The sequence below is a fragment of the Nannobrachium achirus genome (genome assembly GCF_963921795.1).
Source record: "Nannobrachium achirus genome assembly, chromosome: 4".
Taxonomy (NCBI): domain Eukaryota; kingdom Metazoa; phylum Chordata; class Actinopteri; order Myctophiformes; family Myctophidae; genus Nannobrachium; species Nannobrachium achirus.
The window spans coordinates 49522726-49543342 of record NC_137813.1 but is presented as its reverse complement, the minus strand read 5'-3'; the positions used below and the strand labels follow the sequence as shown (position 1 = coordinate 49543342).

The 20617-nt window shown below is 42.8% G+C and overlaps 1 protein-coding gene across 1 annotated transcript; it reads left to right on the top strand.

Annotated features, from left to right (window-relative positions):
- Window positions 1-2840: 2840 nt before the first annotated feature.
- notum1a (notum, palmitoleoyl-protein carboxylesterase a) lies at window positions 2841-15406 on the top strand (the record flags this gene model as incomplete). The annotated part of the gene is made up of 11 exons (XM_080724389.1): window positions 2841-3106; window positions 7912-7964; window positions 8382-8477; window positions 8906-8966; window positions 9173-9231; window positions 9928-10030; window positions 10142-10333; window positions 11108-11205; window positions 11592-11739; window positions 12382-12429; window positions 15097-15406. Exons 1-11 carry the CDS (start codon window positions 2970-2972, stop codon window positions 15404-15406), a joined length of 1305 nt encoding a protein of 434 aa, XP_080580515.1. The 5' UTR covers window positions 2841-2969.
- Between the last annotated feature and the right edge of the window lie 5211 nt (window positions 15407-20617).

Genomic DNA, 20617 nt, shown 5'->3' with positions numbered 1-20617 from the left:
TAATCCCATGATAAAACATAGCCCACAATCGGCCATATTAAAAAAAATATTGCATAGCTATTAGGTCCACCCACCACAATGTAAAGCCATATTATAGGCCTAATGGATGCTGTAAAAGCAAACAGTCTTACGGCCGGACTACACCAAGCCGTTTCGCGCGCGTCAGTGCGTATGCGTGCGTATGCGGGTTGTGCGCGCGTATGCGCGTTTTGGATAGATCCAATGTATATCAATTCAGCCGGCTACACCAGGCGTACGGATAGCGCGAACCACGGATACGCATTCCCTAAAAATAGGATCGGTTCTATATTTTAAACACGCGTATGCGTTTTGTACACAGACTATCTGGTCTTCCTCACATATACTCCCTCCTTGGTGTAGCCTGGAGCGTTTACGCATACGCGAGCGTCTTCACGGACAGTACGCGCGTATGTGCGCATTTTTTGGTGTAGTCCGGCCGTTAAACGTTTGTGATTTGCATTTGCATAGTGCTTAACACTGACAGCCGGGCTACACCAGAAAACGCGCGCGCAAGCCCCGCGTACTACGCACTGACGGCCGTGAGATGTGCGCGTGCGTGCGTGTGCGCGCATCGGCGTGCGTGTGTGTGTGTGGGGTGCTTTCTCTCAGGATGCTCTCTCTAGTCTAGTGCACCAGGGCAGGGTTCTCAAAGTGTGGTCCGGGGACCTCGAGGGGGTTCTTGGGGTCCCCCAGCAAAATGTGTCAAACATCCACAAAAATATAGCTAGGCCTATACAGTCTTCGATCTGCAAGCTCACAATACATCTCACCACAATGGGATGCATTGAAATAACGTAATAAATGTTGAATAGGCTACATACTGTAGCCTAGGCCTATATTAAACATTCCAGCAACACAAATCTTGAAAAGGTGTCCCTGTCACAAACACATTTCAGATGGGGTTCCGCTGACAAACACATATTAATTTTGGGGTTCCTTTTTCAAGTGAAAAGCTTTGAGAAGCTGCACTGCTTCTATTCGACTTAAAATATACAGTAGAACATGAAAGATTGAAAGAACTATGGAGGGAGGGAGGGGGAGAAAGAGTGATGGTTGCTTTGATCTTTAGGGGCCCCTTCAAGATAAAAAAAAGTGCCTGCGTCCCCTTTCTCAGCACACTACAACTGTCTCAGAGATGCAGTGGTGTAAAGTAAGTACATTTACTTAAGTATTATTAAGCTATTTTCAAAAGATTTGAAAACATGAAATGGGACATTATGCATGATGAGTATAGGCTATTACTTTTGGTACTTTAAGTAGGTCTACTTTTTGATGCTGATACTTTTGTACATTTTGAACAGAGTAGGCCTATTTTTATATTGCATTATTGATACTTTTACTTAAGTAAAGAATTTGGGTAGGGTACTTTTTCCACCAGTCAGCCCTGTGGGGAATAAAGACTGCGGTCGTGTCTATTTTATTCTAGTTGTGGGAGATGGTTTTCGAATGGCGATTAAAAGAAGTTGAGCATAAAAAAAAGCCACATTACATTTGCTGGTTAGGCTATAACCTCCTACTATGACTAATCGGAGCTAACATAAATATTAACTCGGGGGAAAAAAAGGAATAACCAAATCATGAAAACTTAGGAAAACAAACAAAAAACATAAAACTGAACTTGACTAAACAGAACTTGGCATGGGGTCTGGGGACGAGGCCCGAAAAAAAGCAAACATGTTAATACATACATTGATCTAAGAGGGTTTCCCTCTAGCACGCGCGCGTCGGAAAAGTTTTCAGTTAACTTGGCACCAATGAAAACACCTGTATTTACATGTTAGCTTAAAGTGTTGTGAGGGTGTCCTTTATGTATAACAAGATCAAAGCACGGACAAGTAGGCAAAGCTTCAGGGTGTTAGCTTGGCTAATGTGGAGATATTATGGCTTATTATGGGCCATAGATTAGGGTATATCAGATACAAATCAGACCATTACAACAAATCACTGTAGTAGTAGTAGCCTAGAGTATGAAAAATAATAATAATACAATAAAATAAATAATATTAATAATAATAACAATGCACAGTTATTTTAAATATTCTATTCTGGATTAGTTTATGTGTGTTGTGTATTTTTCCCCACTTAATTCAAGGCGAGTGTGTAACAAGATGCCTACTCTCACTCCATAAATTTGTGTGGAATGGGAAATAGGCATTTCAAAGCCAATAAAAACCACCACATCAAATAAAACATCGCGGATCAAAAGAACCAACGCATGGACATTTTTTCCCTCTATAAATTAAAACGGGGTATAGTCTGCCACGCTTGATCATGACTCGGGAGTCCCTGCCCACTGCTGCGATTGGCTGGAGGGACAGACAAGGGGGGAAAGTTTGAATAAAATTCAAGAGCATGGCACGAGTGTTGTCATTCCACAGCCCGCTGCATGCCTCACTCCAACAGTAGCCTCATTTGTATTGTGTTTTAAGCTGTGTATGTGTGTGCGCGTGTGTCACCTCACCAGCCATAAGAATAGGCCTACATGGAAACGCTCTACTCAACCCAGGGACGACAACTGATGCATTTATGGAGAGGAACCTTTTGATTTAAACTCATGCGTTTTTTGGAACAAGTGCCAAGTCGCCGTGCGTAATTGATGCTTCCATCTCTGAAAAACTGCACGTGTTATCGTTTTCACCGATCATATTTTTTGGGGCACCCCGAGGACATCTTTTAAAAACCTAAACCTTTTAACATTTTTTTTTTCCCGTTTGTTTGTTCGTGGGGGAGCAGAGAAGATGACAGCGATCATCAGAATGGTTTCGTGCGCCCTGCTGCTGCTGCTCGTCTCGCTGCAGTGCTTCTTTGGACCGGTGCTTTGCGCACGGAGGTTCCGCGGCGGTCGCAACCCGCAACCGCGGCGGTCGCCACCCTCCTCTCCCACATACCGGGAGCGGGGCGACACCACGGAGAGCTTCCCTCTGGATTTCACGGCCGTGGAGGAGAACATGGACAACTTCATGACGCAAGTGAAGAACCTGGCGCAGTCCCTCTACCCGTGCTCGGCGCAGAAGCTCGATTACGACATGAAGCTGAACTTTTTGGAGAATACGTCCGTCACGTGCAACGACGGCAGCCCCGCAGGGTATGTATGTACACACAGCCACACACTAGGGGTGGGAGTGGAGTGGTACCGTGGACGATTCACTTACCTTCCCATCCGATCCCATCTATACCTAGGGTGCCGATATGACATTAAATTGCGATTCTACGATTTATTTGCTTTTCATATAGTCTACCTGCTTTTTATATACTAGAACATTTAAAAGCAATATAAAATATAAACCATGCAAAGTGGAATCTTACACTTTAATGCAGCCAGATAATGTCAGTCAGTCTTTCTGAAATAATTCAATACAATTTAAAAAATAAATACAACTATCTAAATATCTGAACGATTCTCGAATCTGAACTTGAAGGTTCGATTTTAATATTGTGGCATTAAAAATCCAGATATAGGTCTATTCATGAATCGATTTTTTTGCCCACACCTAGTAAGTAGCCTACACACAAAACAAACACTCCATGTTCACCTTGACAGAGTAGGCTATATGGAACCAAATGGAACAGTATAAAGTGTCCATTTGGTTCCATTTATGCTCTTTAGTGTGCAGGTTTGCCCAACAAACACCTGCCCTGCGGGGAACCACTGCACAAAACCAACTCAAAGAGACGTGGTGTGATGCCTGTGTTCTCAACATATTCTTCTGCCTATACCCACTTTATATTTTATTAGACCCACCCGCTTACGTGTTGCTTAAAATAGGGGAAATACACAAACACAAGGTGGGGAGGGGGGGAGAGAGCAGCGTTCTCTTCGGGAAACAGACAGCTGCTTTGCGTCAGTGAAGCGTGAAATATGTGGCGAGCCACATGGCCGATGCTTCATTTCCTTTGCTTCAAATTAGAATGCAAGGGTTTGCTTTGGAGATAGTTTTAGATATATGGGCTATGTTCTCTCTCTCTCTCTCTCTCTCTCTCTCTCTCTCTCTCTCTCTCTCTCTCTCTCTCTCTCTCTCTCTCCTCTTTCTCCTTGATAAATGATGGATTGCGATTTTATGCTTTGACTTTATTGAATTACAGTTATAGGTCTATCCACAACAAATATGTCACTGTTTTCGTAATTTGACTGTTAGGATGTGCAGTGCTGGCTACTGCATCCACTGCATCATTCAAAACAATGTAGAACCAGGCTTTGAACTGGACCCCCTCCTTTAAAAAAATGCACTACCTTGTGAGGTTGGTGTACATTGTTGATAGACCACACAGTTAAATTAACTCTGGGAGTAACGTTGGTCGACTTTTACATTCTTCACTGTATAATAGGCCTATAATAAATCTGTATTTTACTTGCTGCATTGCTTTGACATCTCTTCTTTACAATGTCATTAAGTACAAATGCATTTGGCAGTGTAGGCTACTTAATAAAGAGGGATAAACCATGCCACTAAAAGCATTTTAATATCAGACAGATCCACTGTCTCTGCCATTGTGTAATAATGAAGACAAACAGATGAGTAGACAATGGTCACTGGTGTGTAGACTATTTGTTTGCTGTGTGAATCAACAGCTAATCCATTAATCAACATTATTTTGATGTCCAAATTATGCTGACCAAATTTAATTAAGGCACAATAGCGTTTAACTAGGCCTACTTCTAAGCAACTTAAAGGCATTTTTTTCAGCGGAAGGTGGTGCTATCCGGGTTACTGAAGATGTTGTTGTTATTATTCTACATGGATGTCTTTGCATGATGCATATACAGTCTCTTTTAGGATTTCTGCTTGTGTGAGAAACAGACAACATTTTATATTGTATCCAGTTGGTGTACAACAAGGAAAGGCAAGGGCCACATAACTTGACTGAAACAATGCAATATTGGTAATACATGTTTTCACTTTGTTTAGCACTATGACTAATGCACAAGATAGTCCTATTATTTACATTCCCACTCTCAGAGTTAAATCAACACCCAGAATTGTACAGTGTACATATAAATCGCTGGTTTAATGCTGTTTGCATTGCACGTGGCATACCAGGATGCCTTTGTACTAATGCTGTTGCATTAGGACTTATCGCCGGCCAGTTCAATGAAGGGCAGGCCTGTCCTCTTGATACTGTATAGATAGATCGCTTGATGGATTTATTATCCGGTCTAATTCCTGTGTTAAACCTTAACGTGCCTGAGGGAGAGAGTGGGCCCACTGGAGTTGTAAAGCTCTCAGCTCTCCCAGGAGGGCAGCATGCAACGGGACAAAGCAGTGGGGACGATTGTTGGCAGATGGCCCTTTCAGTTATTAAACCCATTTAGGCCTAGAAATGATTGAATGCTTTAACAAGTGAAAAAATAGCAGATATACAAGCTCACAGCGCGGCACCGAGTGCCGCGCTGCGAGCTTGTAGATCTGCTATTTTTGAAAAAGTCGAGAAAATGTGTGCAAATCTTTGAATATTATGTATTTTCAAAGCGAACGTTTGTAACTCAAATTTTGCTTCATGGGTGGTCCCTGGAACTACATATTTTGAAATGGGGGTCCGTGGACAAATAAATATCATTTTGGGGGTCCTTCAAATGAAAAGGTTTGAAAACCACTGACATAGTAGTCTCTCAAGAACAGACTAACTGAGCTCCAGCTAAGTGAAAAGGACCTTTTCTTTGACGATGGCTGGCCAGATTGTTGACATACAAACATCGGTTTTTCAAAAAATCTTAGAAGGATTCAAAAGACACTTATAGAATCGGGTCAAAATTCTAATTTTCACGATTTTTCAAAAATAGCAGATCTACAAGCTCGCAGCGCGGCACTCGGTGCCGCGCTGTGAGCTTGTATATCTGCTATTTTTCAATAGTTAAAGCATAAAATATTGCGTCATAATGTGTTCAGGCCTAAATGGGTTTTAACAGACAAGATAATGCTGCCTCATCCAGCTACTGTAGGCACATCCTGCTTCAACATGCAGACAATAATGCATATTTCACTGCTCGCATTGTACACTGTTATATCACAATTTAACTGTATGGAATTTAAAGTTACACGAGTGAGAACCTTCACTTGTTAAAGGGCCACACTGGTGTCTATTCATAGCATTTACCAATATCTCAAGACGTATACTGTAGAAAAATAGACCATTTTCCCGTTTAGTGTACTTGAAGTCTTTTTTTATTTACATTTTCTCACAAATCATTATAATGTTAACCTGAATCAAGTTGGGTAACACATTTGGCATGGTTAATATATGTCAAAGGCGTTTGAATATTGTTTGCAAATAAATCTTTCATAAATATTTCAAATCAATCTGCTCTTTCAAATCCATTCAAATGTAGTGTTAATGTAACTTTTGACCCCCCAAATACATCAAACAAACAAACAAAACTAGCAAGTCTCTGCACATTGATTCTCTCCCAAGCAAGCACATTTTGTCCAATGCCGGCTTCCTTGAATCAAACAAACCATGGTATGCTTTGGAAAATGATCGGCAGTATTTTCAAGTGTGAGTAGTAGAAGATGGGCTAAACATCACGCCAGACCACCGGTATGGTCATTTTAATCTAAGAGGCCTGTGTCAGTATATCGCGCCCTTATGGTTTGGTTTGCTACCAAGCCTGCTCTCTCTATTCAACTCCCTGGAAGCTAAGTGCACTCTCCGCAGCCTGCTCTTAATAATATTAGACATTAAACACAGCCTGCCAGAGCATGATTCAGTGTCTGAGCAAGTGATGCAAAGCCTCCACCGATTGTGTTTTTCTTTGATGCCGCCGCAATGTATTTGGCCATCACAGGAGTTTAGTCATTTGCCGGGTAGATTCGATATCGTCACTGTCGGGCAGAAACCTTGTATCTCCAAGTTTCAAATGTGTACGTTTTTTCGCTAAGTAAAGCCCTGCTTCATCATACAAGGCCGTCGCACAAAACTAGTGAAAACAGCAGATCTACAAGCACACAACGCCTCGCAGTGCGAGGCGTTGTAGATCGTCTGTTTTCACTAGTTTAGTTCATTTTTAAAATGATAAATACAAAACGAACGCTTTTGGACATGCAAGGTTTCCACCCGACAACGACGATATATATAATCATAGTGATTCATTAAAAGACCCAACCCTTCTCAGTGCAGTGTATCTGTTCTGATCGAACCATCGTTCCGTTGTTTCACCATGCACCTTGTTTTCATTCTTACACTGATTTCATCCAGGTTGTGTACGCAGACATTGTTGGATGATGAGCTCAGAGAAACTGTAGAAGATAGCATAGTACTGTACATTACTTCCTTCCTACCGCCGCACACACTTACAGTAGGTGTTAGGACTAGCGCCACGCCACGGCGTCTCCGCCGCGTACGATAGGGGCCCGGAAGGAAGTCCTCTATCTACTGTTTTCATCATTCACTAGATTGTTTATCTAAGGCTTCTTTGTCAACGTGTGGAGATAATGGTCCACACTGTAACAAGTCATCATAGATGACGGTGACGATAAAGAATGATCCTGAAAGTTCATACTTTGATGCATCCTATGAGGGCATAAAAGCGTCAATAAGGGTGCTAACTGTCAAGTGTTCATCCTTCTCTTATCTCATCCCTGTCTTTCTGAGCAGGTGCAGTGAATATGCTCTGCTGCTGGTCACACTGCTGTGTTATCTTTACTCTTGTATTGGGCATGACCAAAATGAAACACGTTCATAGAGTGACATATCGTCGTTGTCGGGTGGAAACCTTGTATCTCCAAGTTTCAAATGTGTACGCTCTTTTGCAAAGTAAAGCCCTGCTTCATCATACAAGGCAGTCTCACAAAAGTAGTGTAGTTCATTCTTGGACATACAAGGTTTGCACCCGACAACGACGATATGTTGTTTCATGCTGGTTTGTTCTGATTCGATCTCTTTTGTTCCTTTAAGGTATTATCTGAAAGAATCCAGAGGAAGCAGACGGTGGTTGATATTCCTTGAGGGTAAGTAATCAGCAGCCCCCCCTCACCAATTAATCAGTCCTTCCTTATCTTCCTTCCTTCCTGGAGTACATTTGGCTTGATTTACTCTTAGTGGTGTCATGTGCCGAGAGTAGCAGATCTACGATCTTGTGTCGCATCACGACATGTTGTGAGCGTGTAGATCGGTTGTTTTAACCCATTTAGGCCTGACCTAAGTTTTCTGAATGAAGTCAAATATTATTCAAAAATTACAAAAACAAATATGTTGCTACATACTGTACATGTACTGTACTACACTAAAATGTGTTCCCGGCCTGTATAAATTAAGCATTTCATGTTCATGGTTGCTCTGGCTTCACCTGGTCCGAGGTTTACATTGAATGTGAGAAATAACACCTGTCCATGTGTTTTGTTTTTTTGTTTGCTTGCTCTATCAAGGTGGCTGGTACTGCTTCAACAAAGAGAACTGCGACAGCCGCTATGAGACCATGAGGAGGCTAATGAGTTCGTCCAAGTGGGCCCAAACCAAAACAGGTCAGCCTCTGCTGCCAGACTGCCGCACTGTAGCACACACGCCGCCGTCAGCACCTAGCATGCGGTGCGATGCTTTGGACCGGCAGGCAGGCAGGCCGGCAGTCAGTCGGTCTCGCTTGGCTCCCGTTGCACAAACGAACGAAAAGTACAGAGAGGCCCACTGTGAAGTTCGCCATAATGAGAAGGATCGGATGTATCTATGCTTATCTGCTGTGTTATTGAGAGCGACACCCAGTCATGATGTCGCTGCAGCGCAGGGCTACCTGGCGCCCGGCTTACTGCAGGAGCGGAGACACCTCCCTCTCTCATTGTGGTGTAATAACTATAATCCATGTGGTGATGATGAGGAAGATGGGGATGTGTCTGGGAGTGGCGGAATGGCTAATGATACATGTTCTCCATTGCCTTGTTGTTGGTCGTCTCTGTAGGCACGGGGATCCTGTCTCCACTGCCTGAGGAGAACCCTCACTGGTGGAATGCCAACATGGTGTAAGTTTGCCCCTTGTGAGTGTGTGTGTGTGTGTGTGTGTGTGTGTGTGTGTGTGTGTGTGTGTGTGTGTGTGTGTGTGTGTGTGATAGCACTCGAGTGCATAATGACAGCGTGCAGTTTTTAACATCCTGCTGCTTTGTAATTATAAACATGTTAAGAGGGCCTTTAACATATGATATTATGTTGCGCTTGGTTGTTGTTGCAGGTTCGTGCCCTACTGCTCCAGCGATGTGTGGAGTGGAGCTACAGCCAAAACGGACCAGAGTAAGCCCTCAGTAAATAAACATACAGTGACGTCTTGGGTTCCTTCTGCTTACATCAGCATGGTTGTTACACAGTGCTAGCTCAAGGGGGTTCCCAAGCCTTTCCATGCCAAGGACCCCCAAATAGCTGTGCCCCCCCTTATTGTGAAATGGCTTTGAAATATATTAGGCAAACATTCTGTGAAAACAGCTGATCTACAGGCTCACAGCGCATTGCAATGCGTTGTCCAAAATAGGGACGGTGGCACAATAATCTTATGAATTCGAATTTGTACAGAAATGCATACATAACTAGAAGCAGTGCTCTTCCGAGCAAAGGTCTCCACCAGGCCACACAAATCGGCCTGTTATAGCGCCACCATGAGGCTGATTTGAAAAATGTGGGGCAGAGGTTCTGAATTGGCATCCAGGGAGTGTGTGTGCTCAGTTTGGCAGCGATCGGGCCAACGGTGCGGGAGATTAGCTGGTAACAAACTTGGAGGACGGACGGACGGACGCACGGACGAACGCACGGACAGGGGCGAAAACATACTCTCCCCCTGCCTTCGGCTGGTGGAGACAATAAATAGTCAATTATTAGGTGTAATGAATTTCATTTATTTTACTCTCTTTTCCAATTGGTGGCCCTGGCACTCCCCTGGCGGCGGCCCCCCACATTGAGAACCTGTGTGTCAGCATCTCTTTTCCTTGTTCACAGATGGCTATGCGTTTATGGGCTCGCTGATCATTCAAGAAGTCGTGAAGGACCTGCTCACAAAAGGCCTGGACAACGCCAAGGTCCTGCTGCTAGCAGGGAGCAGGTTTGTTTGTGTGCTGCGTACCATTTTCACAGTGAATTCAAACCGTATAAAATAACCCATGTGTTGTATTTATAATGGTGCTCACGTGTTTGTGTGCATCCCGCCCTGCAGTGCGGGCGGTACTGGCGTCCTGCTGAACGTGGACCGCGTGGCTGAGCTGCTGGAGGGTCTGGGCCACACTGCCATCCAGGTGCGGGGCCTGTCCGACTCCGGCTGGTTCCTGGACAACAAACAGTACCAGTGCACCGACTGTGTGGACACTGTCAACTGTGCCCCGACCGAGACCATCAAGAGAGGCATCAAGTAAGGCAGTGGTTCCCAACCTATTCAGGCCGCGACCCCCAAAATAATCATATTTTAACTGGGGACCCCCCCCCCATCCTACAAGCACTTAGAGTTGTTTGTTTAACATGGTTCCAATGTGAAAATAGCAGATCGCGTTGCGAGGCGTTGTGAGCATTGTCACGTTAGAAATGTGCAGATACCCTCTATACTCTTATACTGGGTATGTTGGTTTGTTTACTGTTGAGTGAGAATCTGAGAAAACAACGTTTCACATTAAGCTAATCATCTGGGGACCCCCAAAAATAATTTGGTTCAGTGGTTGAGAACCACTGAAGTAAGGCAGCGCTTGAACCATTCTGTGGAATACTAAAAGGTCATGTTGGTTTTGGCATGTTTACGCTGCTGGTTTCATGCTGCGTTCAAGTCGCTGTAGTTAATTCCCACTTCCGAGTTGGGAGGTGGAAGGCATTACACGTACAGTACAGTACAGTACAGTACCAATGTTCCTTAATATCTTGTTGGAGAGCAATTTGAGTTACTGGCAGTTCTTTCACATCAATATGGAACACGAATGGATAACTATTTGTTTTTGTGACAATGGTAGCTTTTATTTTTACCATTGTGAACATCTCTGCGAATGAATCAAATCACAGACACGCCCACATACTTCACAAATTGTGAACTTGTAAAAATGTCAGCAAGCATTCACATGATGGTCCCGCTTCTTGGTTCTGTTTACATACAGAAGAACACACAAACATTGTGCCCTGACCTCTAACCTTCTCCCATCAGGTACTGGGGAGGGGTAGTGCCAGAGAAGTGCAGACAGACCCACGAAGGAAAGGAGTGGAACTGCTTCTTTGGATATAGAGTGTTCCCATCAATAAAAAGTGAGCTTCGAGATGGCACGGTTGTGCTTTACTATTATGAATTAGTATGCTATGCATGCACATAGTAATGGGAAACCATTGCATAGGCAGGACAATCCTCCTCCTCTGCATTTGTAGAGTTGGGCTGAAAAGATTCAACACATTTGGATGTTAGCTTAGGGATGGAGTTATATCTCATTCATACATGGTTGTGAGCGTGAAAACATCCTTAAAACAAAAACATCCTTAAATGTTGATGTCTTCACAAGTAGAGTAAAACAAACTCTAGTGTGTGTGTGTGTGTGTGTGTGTGTGTGTGTGTGTGTGTGTGTGTGTGTGTGTGTGTGTGTGTCATGTGTGCGTGTGCGCATGTGTGTATTAACCACCTGTGTGTGAACTGTGTGCAGGCCCAGTGTTTGTGGTCCAGTGGTTGTTCGATGAGGCCCAGTTGACGGTGGATAACATCCAGCTGACCGGTCAGCCCGTGCAGGAGGGCCAGTGGCGCTACATCCAGAACCTGGGCATCGAGCTGAGGAACACTCTGAAAGACGTCCCGTAAGCACCACTCACTGCATGCATTATACCGACTGTCCTTTGGAATACAGAATTGTCCCTTATATTTCGAAACTAAAAGACGTGTCCCTTATTGAACTGATAAGGGACACGCTTTGTTCCTTATTTTTGGGGAATCAATCAATGACGCACATCTTACAAGTTCAACCACTTAACCACTTAAACCCTCTGTACTTGGTCTGTTTTTTCTGTCTACACCAAATCTCTTAACCAAAAATAGCCGATCTACTGTTTAAACTCACATCACATCGCAACTCGACTTGTTGTGTGATCTGCAATGTTTGGCAAATGTCCCCCCCCCCCCCCCCCCCCAAGAATCCTGATGCTGGGGTCCAAGTGGTTAATATATACAAAAACTCAACATATACACTCATATATTATGATTTTCTGGGCATCCCTTAATTTTCTTAGTCATAAGTGTCCTTTACGTATTTGAATTACATTTATTTGGTGACTGTAATTGTAGCTGCATTGTTCATTTAATAATACCCCCTTGAGTGTAATGATGGGCACTTGAGATAAATTAACTCTATTTTGCAATGTGTCTAACCCCCAATACCAACTATGGAGCCATTACTAGTATTGGCCATTCTCTTATGTCTGTTTGTCTTGCTCATTGTACAGGGCTATGTTTGCTCCAGCCTGCTTATCACATGAAGTCATCACCAGAAAGTGAGTAATTTATTTGTCCTTCAGTTCTCCATCCATGGGCGTCACACCAAATTCTGGGCCCTGGGTACAAGGATTCACTGTGGGCCCCCCATGAATGTTAACTATTGAAAAATAGCAGATATACAAGCTCACAGCGCGGCACCGAGTGCCGCGCTGCGAGCTTGTAGATCTGCTATTTTTGAAAAATTGTGAAAATGTGTGCAAAAAACCTATGTTTCCATGTCAGTGATGCTCAAACTTTTTCATATGAAGGACCCCCAAAATTATATGTATTTAGCCACGGACCCCCATCTCAAAATATTTAGTTCCAGGGACACCCCAGAAGCAAAATTTGAGTTTCAAAATGTTCGCTTAAAAAATACATATATTCAAAGATTTGCACACATTTTCACGACTTTTCAAAAATAGCAGATCTACAAGCTCGCAGCGCGGCACTCGGTGCCGCGCTGTGAGCTTGTATATCTGCTATTTTTCAATAGCTAAAGTTACTAGGGCCCCTCCAACTTGGGCCCTAGTAACTCAGTCCCACTTTCCTACCCCTTGTGATGCCCCTGTCTCCATCTCATCAGTGTAGAACGTAGATGTTTAGATCAGCGGTTCCTGACCCTTCCTGGATCAGAGAACAGTGTTCTCTGCCCACCCATCTGACCAATGAAGTGGTCACATGGGAGGTGTGGTGGAATTCAGATCAATCAATAATCATGAGAAAATGAGGAGACAAGACAATTATATTAGGTGGTGGTGTAGTCAAGTTTATATAACATGATATCATGGACAGAAGTACAATTAACACTCTGGACAGTGGTAAAAGAGTTCTGCCAAGAAGAATGGTCAAACACTAGAGTTATACTGTGGCTTCAAGGCCTCTGGAACGAGCTGTACCATAATAAGATAGGCTTTACCAAAACAATAGTTACTGAGGCCTACTGAAGACTTCTCGACTCCTAACTATCAAGTATTAGTATCATCATACAGACGTCACCTAGATATTAATATAATCAATGAATACATGATCTACTCTATAACGTCACAAATAATCAATCATGATAAACTCTAATCTACTGCAGAGGGCAGCGTGCATTTTCAGAGCATGTTTATTGTATTGATCAATCAATTGATTGTGTTCCAACGTGGATCAATGGATCCCACATGCTATACTCTCAGTTCTTATTGGCGCCATGAAAATACATTTTTCAAGGTTTTAAAGAAAAGATATCATGTCATATTTTTAACACATAGTCACGTTACTAGTAACGTCCCGTGAAAGGGGTCTTCTAGCACGGTGGTTTCTCAAAGTTGTCACAATAATAATAAATGTATACCTATTTGATCTCGTGGGGTAAATTCAGTTTTCAGCTTCACCCATGCCCGAGTGGTCAGTCCTGAGTTCAAGGGGGAACAGTTAGGGGTTAAGCAGGGACGTGCTGGCCATTGGGAAAATCGGGACAACTCCCGAACGGCCGGTTCATTCCCGGCTGGTCCAGGCCGGCCATTAGGAAAAAATGTAACTGCTTGCACAAAAGTAAAAAATAAACTGTTTGCACAAAACAAACGGTTTTGGACATACAAGGTTTCCACCCGACAACGACGAAATATAACTCATGTAATTGGCCCACTGGCTTGTCACTTGTCATGATCTGAAATGGCAAATCTTTGAGTAGCAGCAGCGCTATAGAGAGAGATCTCTCTCTATAGCGCGCAATGAGGGCCTCTCCAACTCTTTTTCCCGGGCTGAATCAGGGGCTCAGCAGTCAGCACGTCCCTGGGGTTAAGTGTCTTTCTCAGGTACACCTCAACACATTGCCGGGGCCGGGAATCAAACTGGCACTATGAAAACAAACCAGGCAGCCTCTCTACCCATTCAGCTATATGGCTACCCCTATAGATCTCCAGCAAAATGAGTTAATACAGCATAGAAATCTGGCAGTTCCACCCTATTTAATTGTGAACACTAATCTTATGGGGTTCCCTGGAACAAAATCTTTTCAAATGGGGTCTGCAGCCCAATAATGTATCATGTTAGGGGTCCCTGACATTAAAATGCTTGAGATCCATCCTTCTAGTCTTGCTAGTGCTTCATTCTTTGAGCTGACAGCGCCCTCTTGTGTTCTGTCCCAGTTACTTGATCTATGTGCAAGTCAAAGGGGTAACAGGATAGGCGGGCACGCGGGCACCAAGGAAGAGTGGGCATCTCAGTGTTAAATTGGCAATTTTTCCAAAATGTTTAAAAATAAAATATTTGATAAAAGCAAAGTAAAGTATAGATTAGAACATGCTTAAACATTCGACAATCTAATACATCTAATATTTCAACAATTGCTACAAATAGCAGAAAACCCTTTATATCTAGTCATTTTGGGGCATAAACAATAAGTTGAAGGATAAAATTAAGTAATGATGTATATTAAGACCATTTTTCAAATATTGAATTTTTTAACATTTTGGACAAAATAGCCAATTTCACATCGAGGTGCAAAGATGTCCCTTGTGCCCACCTATTCTGTAACCGTCAAAGGCACTTCTATTAAAAATAACATTTCTATTTTCGATTAATTGAAAAAAAGTCTGAATAATGATGAATAGAAATGCTTGAGAAGCACTGTTCTAGTAGTCTCACATGGTGTTTCGTTCTGTGAGCTGACGGCGCCCTCTTGTGTTCCGTCCCAGTTACTGGCTCGACATCCAGGTCAAGGGCACCTCCCTGCCCCGGGCGCTCCACTGCTGGGACCGCAGCCTGCACGACAACAACAGGAACAGCAACAAGGCGCCGCCCAAGGGCTGCCCCGTGCATCTGATCGACAGCTGCCCCTGGCCGCACTGCAACCCCACCTGCCCCACCATCCGGGACCAGTTCACGGGCCAGGAGATGAACGTCATCCAGTTCCTCATGCACATGGGCTTCGACGTGCAGAAGATGGCCCAGCAGCAGGGCATGGACCCCAGCAAGCTACTGGGCATGCTCAGCAGCGGCAGCTAAAAGGACACATTTCATATTAACTCTTCCAAGCTTAACGCCTCATTTATACGCCGTCGCGTGGCGCGGTGTGGTGTTGCGCGGGTGGAAGGTAGGCGACCGAGGGCGTGGCACGCTCGTAGGTCGCGTGTTTTCCGGCGCGAGACGCGAGGAAGTATAAGTCAGGCTTAAGCGCCGAATAGTGCTGACTGGTCTCTCTGGCCCGGTCTCCCACACCTGATACCTCCAGCTCATATCACTCCCCGCACCTTAGCCCATTTTCCCTCCTGTCTTCACCTCAGCTCAAAGTGCAGTCCCCCAAGAAACCAAAACCAAAACAGGAGCCTCTGTTTAGCTTGACTCTCAGGCTTCATTCACACTAAAGAGTGATATATCCTCTCCGTGTCGTTTGAGAATTGAGGGGCGGAGGGTGGGTCCAATTCATTCTCTATGGCAGTGTTTCTCAATCACTGTGCCTGGGGACCTTTGGTGTGCCCCTGAGAAGGGTCAAGTGTGCCCCTTGAAACTGCTTGAAAGCCAGTATGGAATTTATAATTTTAAAAATGATTTAAACTAGCCTAATTTAAAACAGCCGATCTACAAGCACACAACGCCCGGAGCGAGGCGTTGTGTGCTTGTAGATCTGCTGTTTTCACTACTGTTGTGCGACAGCCTTGTATGATGAAGCAGGGTATTACTTTGCGAAGAAACATACAAATTTAAAACATGGTGATACAAGGTTTCTTCCCGATAGTGACAATATTTACACCCCCGTATTACTGTATGTTGGTGTGCCCATGGATTCTTGGGACATGAAAAGTGTGCCCATGCAGACAAAAGGTTGAGAAACACTGCTCTATGGAAGTCACATGGTTTCATGTCTCTTCCAAGCCTCTTGGCCATGAGACAAGAAGATTCATGACTTCCATAGAGAATGAATTGGACCCACCCTCGCCCACCCTCATTCTCAAACGACACGGAGAGGATATATCACTCTTTAGTGTGAATGAAGCCTTAATGTCCCGACCATCTACCCCCATGCTTTACCTATAGCTTCTCACAACCCAGTACTGATGATGATAAGCACAGTACTAGGGGCAACATGTCTACATGACAAGGCACAACTCTCTGCTACTCTCCTCTTAACTTATCTATTTGGTTGTAAAAGACAATGACAGAACACACACACACACACACACACACACACACACACACACACACACACACACACACACACACACACACACACACACAAAAGATCACGAATGTAATCCAGTTTTAAGGATGTTCATTGTCGTTTTTTTTGTTTGTCTGTTTTCTTTTTGTTTTGTTTTTTTACATAACTAATGACAACAATGACTTAAGAATGCTGTCTTGGTTAAGTAGTCACTATAGGGTGTATAAAGTTAAAACATTTCGTTTAAAGGCTGTCTGTTCTACTTGGGCTCATCTTACGTTTTGTCACGCGGTGGTTTATTTCAAAGGAAGGAACGGGCACACGGAAATGAGCAAAGCACTGGATTATTAAGGGACAGTAGAGTACATTACCTCTAGAGGGCAGTGTGGGACGGTAGAGAGACCCAAAACGGTCTCATTCTAACCCACTGGCTCTCAATGTTGGCTACAGCCTTCCACGGACCACCACCAAGGGGTCCAAATGGACCTTTACCGGTCCATTTGCATCCTCTCAGTCAAATTAACACAGATATTGGGGTCCCAGAGATAAAAGAAAATGGGAGTCTCTGTGGCCTGTTGCATATCCAACTGTTGCATATCAAACTGTGGCTCCTTGGAATTAAAAAAAGGTTGAGAATCGCTGAACTAAACTATCAAGGAACACCAATCTAAACCGTAGAATCCTCAGCGCTTGAGTGTGTGACAAATGGAACCAAAATGTTCCATTCGTACACTCTCAGAAGTTACAGACCCCTAAAAGGGTCCATTTGGACCACTGTGGTGGTCTCTGGACCCCGGCGTTGAGAGCCAGTGTTCTAATCAAACCTATGACGTAACACCAGACTCCATATAAGCTGTTAAGACCAGTCTATCGAACGCAGATCAGTTTGGCTTTCAGTATTTAAATATATAGTGAAAACAAGAAATAGAAAGAAATCAGCACCCTATATAACTATATTAAGTGATATAGTTGAAACAGACTTTTATTTTCTTCTTGTGATACATGTGGGATAAGAGCAGGTCCCGTAGAGGTAACTCTCCTCCTGCAGTGCTACTGACAGCCGTGCATTCAAATTTAAGAATAGCATATCGTTGTTGTCGGGTGGAAACCTTGTATCCCCAAGTTTCAAATGTGTACGTTCTTTCGCAAAGTAAAGCCCTGCTTCATCATACAAGGCCGTCGCACAAAAGTAGTGAAAACAGCAGATCTACAAGCACACAACGGCTTGCACCGCGAGGCGTTGTGTGCTTGTAGATCGGCTGTTTTCACTAGTTTAAATCATTTTTAAATGATAAATGCAAAACGAACGGTTTTGGACATACAAGGTTTTCACCCGACAACGACGATATATAAATTATATATAGGCTATACTAGGGCTGGATGATACAACCTCAGATCAATATCAAGTTTTGTCAAACCTTTGCCTGGTTTGCGATCAAAAATGAACGATTATCATTTTTTTTTACTAGTGAAAATAGCAGATCTACAAGCTCACGCTATTTTTGTATATCGTTGCTGTTGGGGAAGAAACATCAAAAGCAGCAGAACTTACAAGCTTGTTTTTCTTTTTTTGGCTATTTTTGAATTTGAATCCTGAAAAGCAACAATTTTTGGACCACCCGACAGACAATATAAAATTATATACAAGATTATCGATTATTCATTTTACCTCTATGAGCAAGATTACGTCGGTTATTGGTTCTAAATGTCGGTTTCGACACATTGTCGGAGTATTGCCCAGCCTTAGCATATACCTTTTGTCAGAACACAATGTTCACAGTAATTCCACTCTTCACAATCAATGCAAGGTGCATTCAAAGGGAGACAAATATCATGTATTTTATTATTTTTGAGTATTTGTATAGGTTCTTTCAAGTGCAGGTAAAACTCCTCCATTCATTCAAGCCGGAGTGTGGAAACGGACCCAAAATGACCATCTAAGATCCACTTCTACACTCCTCGTTGAATGAACAGTGGATTTGTACTGTGTGTTCACTATTGTAACTCCCTTTTTATTTTTCATAATAGAAATCACCTTTTAATATAATGATGTTGTATGTAATGCTGTCTCATAAATGATGTTTTTTAAAGGACCTCTATTTCACATCACACCAGAGAAGAAAAGGTATTACTAATTGTAATTTTATTCTGTAACATATTTTTTAACAGAAAAACTCAAGCTACATTGGTAATTTACATATTTATTTTGTTATGTAAATCATATTTATAAGTGCTATTTTCACAGAGAAGTGATTCTTTGTAAATTGTAAATATATTGCTGTTTTTGTTTTTTTTCTCTTTGTGTTGATTGCATGTCTTTGTATCAGACCTAAGAAAAGCCCCATTACAGATATTTCAAGATAAAAACACAAAGGTGTTCTTGTTTTTTGTTTGCATCCCTCATTGACCATTTAGACAATCAAAAACTATTGCAGGAATGAAGGTCAACATCCTCCTACGTAGCCCCTGAAACTAGGTACGTAGCCCCTGAAACTAGGTTTCTAGCTTCTTAAATTATTAGTGGTTGTGGTTCTCAAAGCTTTTCATGTCAAGGACCCCCAAATTAATATATATTTGCCTGTGGACCTTCATCTGAAAATACTTTGTGCTAGAGACCCCATACAAGATGAAGATTTGTGTTGTTAAAATGTTTCAATAATCCACAATTCAAGATCTACAAACTCACATACTGTAACACTTCACATTGCCGCGCATTATGAGCTTGTAGATTGGCTACTTTCAAATATCTGAAAAGTGGCTAAACAGAATTTTATGCTACATTAACACATCCCTGGACCCTACTTCAGGAACCAGGCTTAAATGATGAGTGTCAAATGAAAAAATCCTGAATAAATGAGGGGAGGAACATAATAAATGCAGCCATAGAGGTGCCGGCCTACTGTATGAGACATAATTAATCAAATAAGTCAAGTTAAATGTATTTATGGTATTAGCATTTAAAAACAACAGAAGTTGACCCAAAGTGCTTTCCAATCAAGGATGACCAACAACAGATAGATAGCCATATAAATGACAGTAAACTAAAAATCTAGAATATTAGATCATTATTCAATACTAGTGAATGCATGAAGGACACACACAGAAGGACATAAACCATCCATGGGCCATCCTGAAGCAGATCTGGGTCTTTAGATTGTATTACTTGCGCCAGCAGAGAGCGTGAGTACTGGGTTCGGCTGCGTAGGTAGGTAGGTAGGTAGGTAGGTAGGTAGGTAGGTACCGTAGGTAGGTAGGTAGGTACCGTAGGTAGGTAGGTAGGTAGGTAGGTACCGTAGGTAGGTAGGTAGGTAGGTAGGTAGGTAGGTAGGTAACCGTGTGTGTTTAAGCCCAGAGCACAATCAGGGACCAGCATCTGGCAACGTCATCAACCCCTTAACGCCTAATTGTGCAAATTTGATACATATTAAATGGAGGCACCTGCAGGCACAAGTGAACTACATATCCCATCACTGACTGTTGATAAGTCATCAGGGAGTGTTGTTTGATCATTGAAAATGCTAGGTCGCCATCTAGTGTTCGGTGGTGGAATTGCACAGCCTCACAATCCAGGAAGTCCAAACATTTTCTCCACATGGACAAGCAGCTCCTCATTTGGACAAGATTCACCCCTTTTGAGGTACGTTGGGTGAAAATAAAAATACATTCTAGGTTTCTGAATCTCTCAGATGCTAATATATCAAAATAGATTAAATGTGACATCAAGTATTATCCTGATATGGGCCGATTTTATGATGCAAATATGACACACTAGGCACAAGGGGGATGAAATGAATGAATGGATGAATGGTAATGTATTGAGGTGCAATATTGTAGAAATTCCAATTGCTGTGCCTATACTTCAAATGTTTTGAAGAATATAAGTATACGTTTACTTATATGATTGTAAATCTGATGTTTGGCTCATTAATCAATAATGAATGACAGCTGTAAAAAGAGAAAAAACTATTAGATTTTCCTTTCAAACAATATTGGACCTTTTTTCACAGTTTTTCCACTTATACAATCACAAGTCACCCCTCCCCCATGGTCCATCGTAT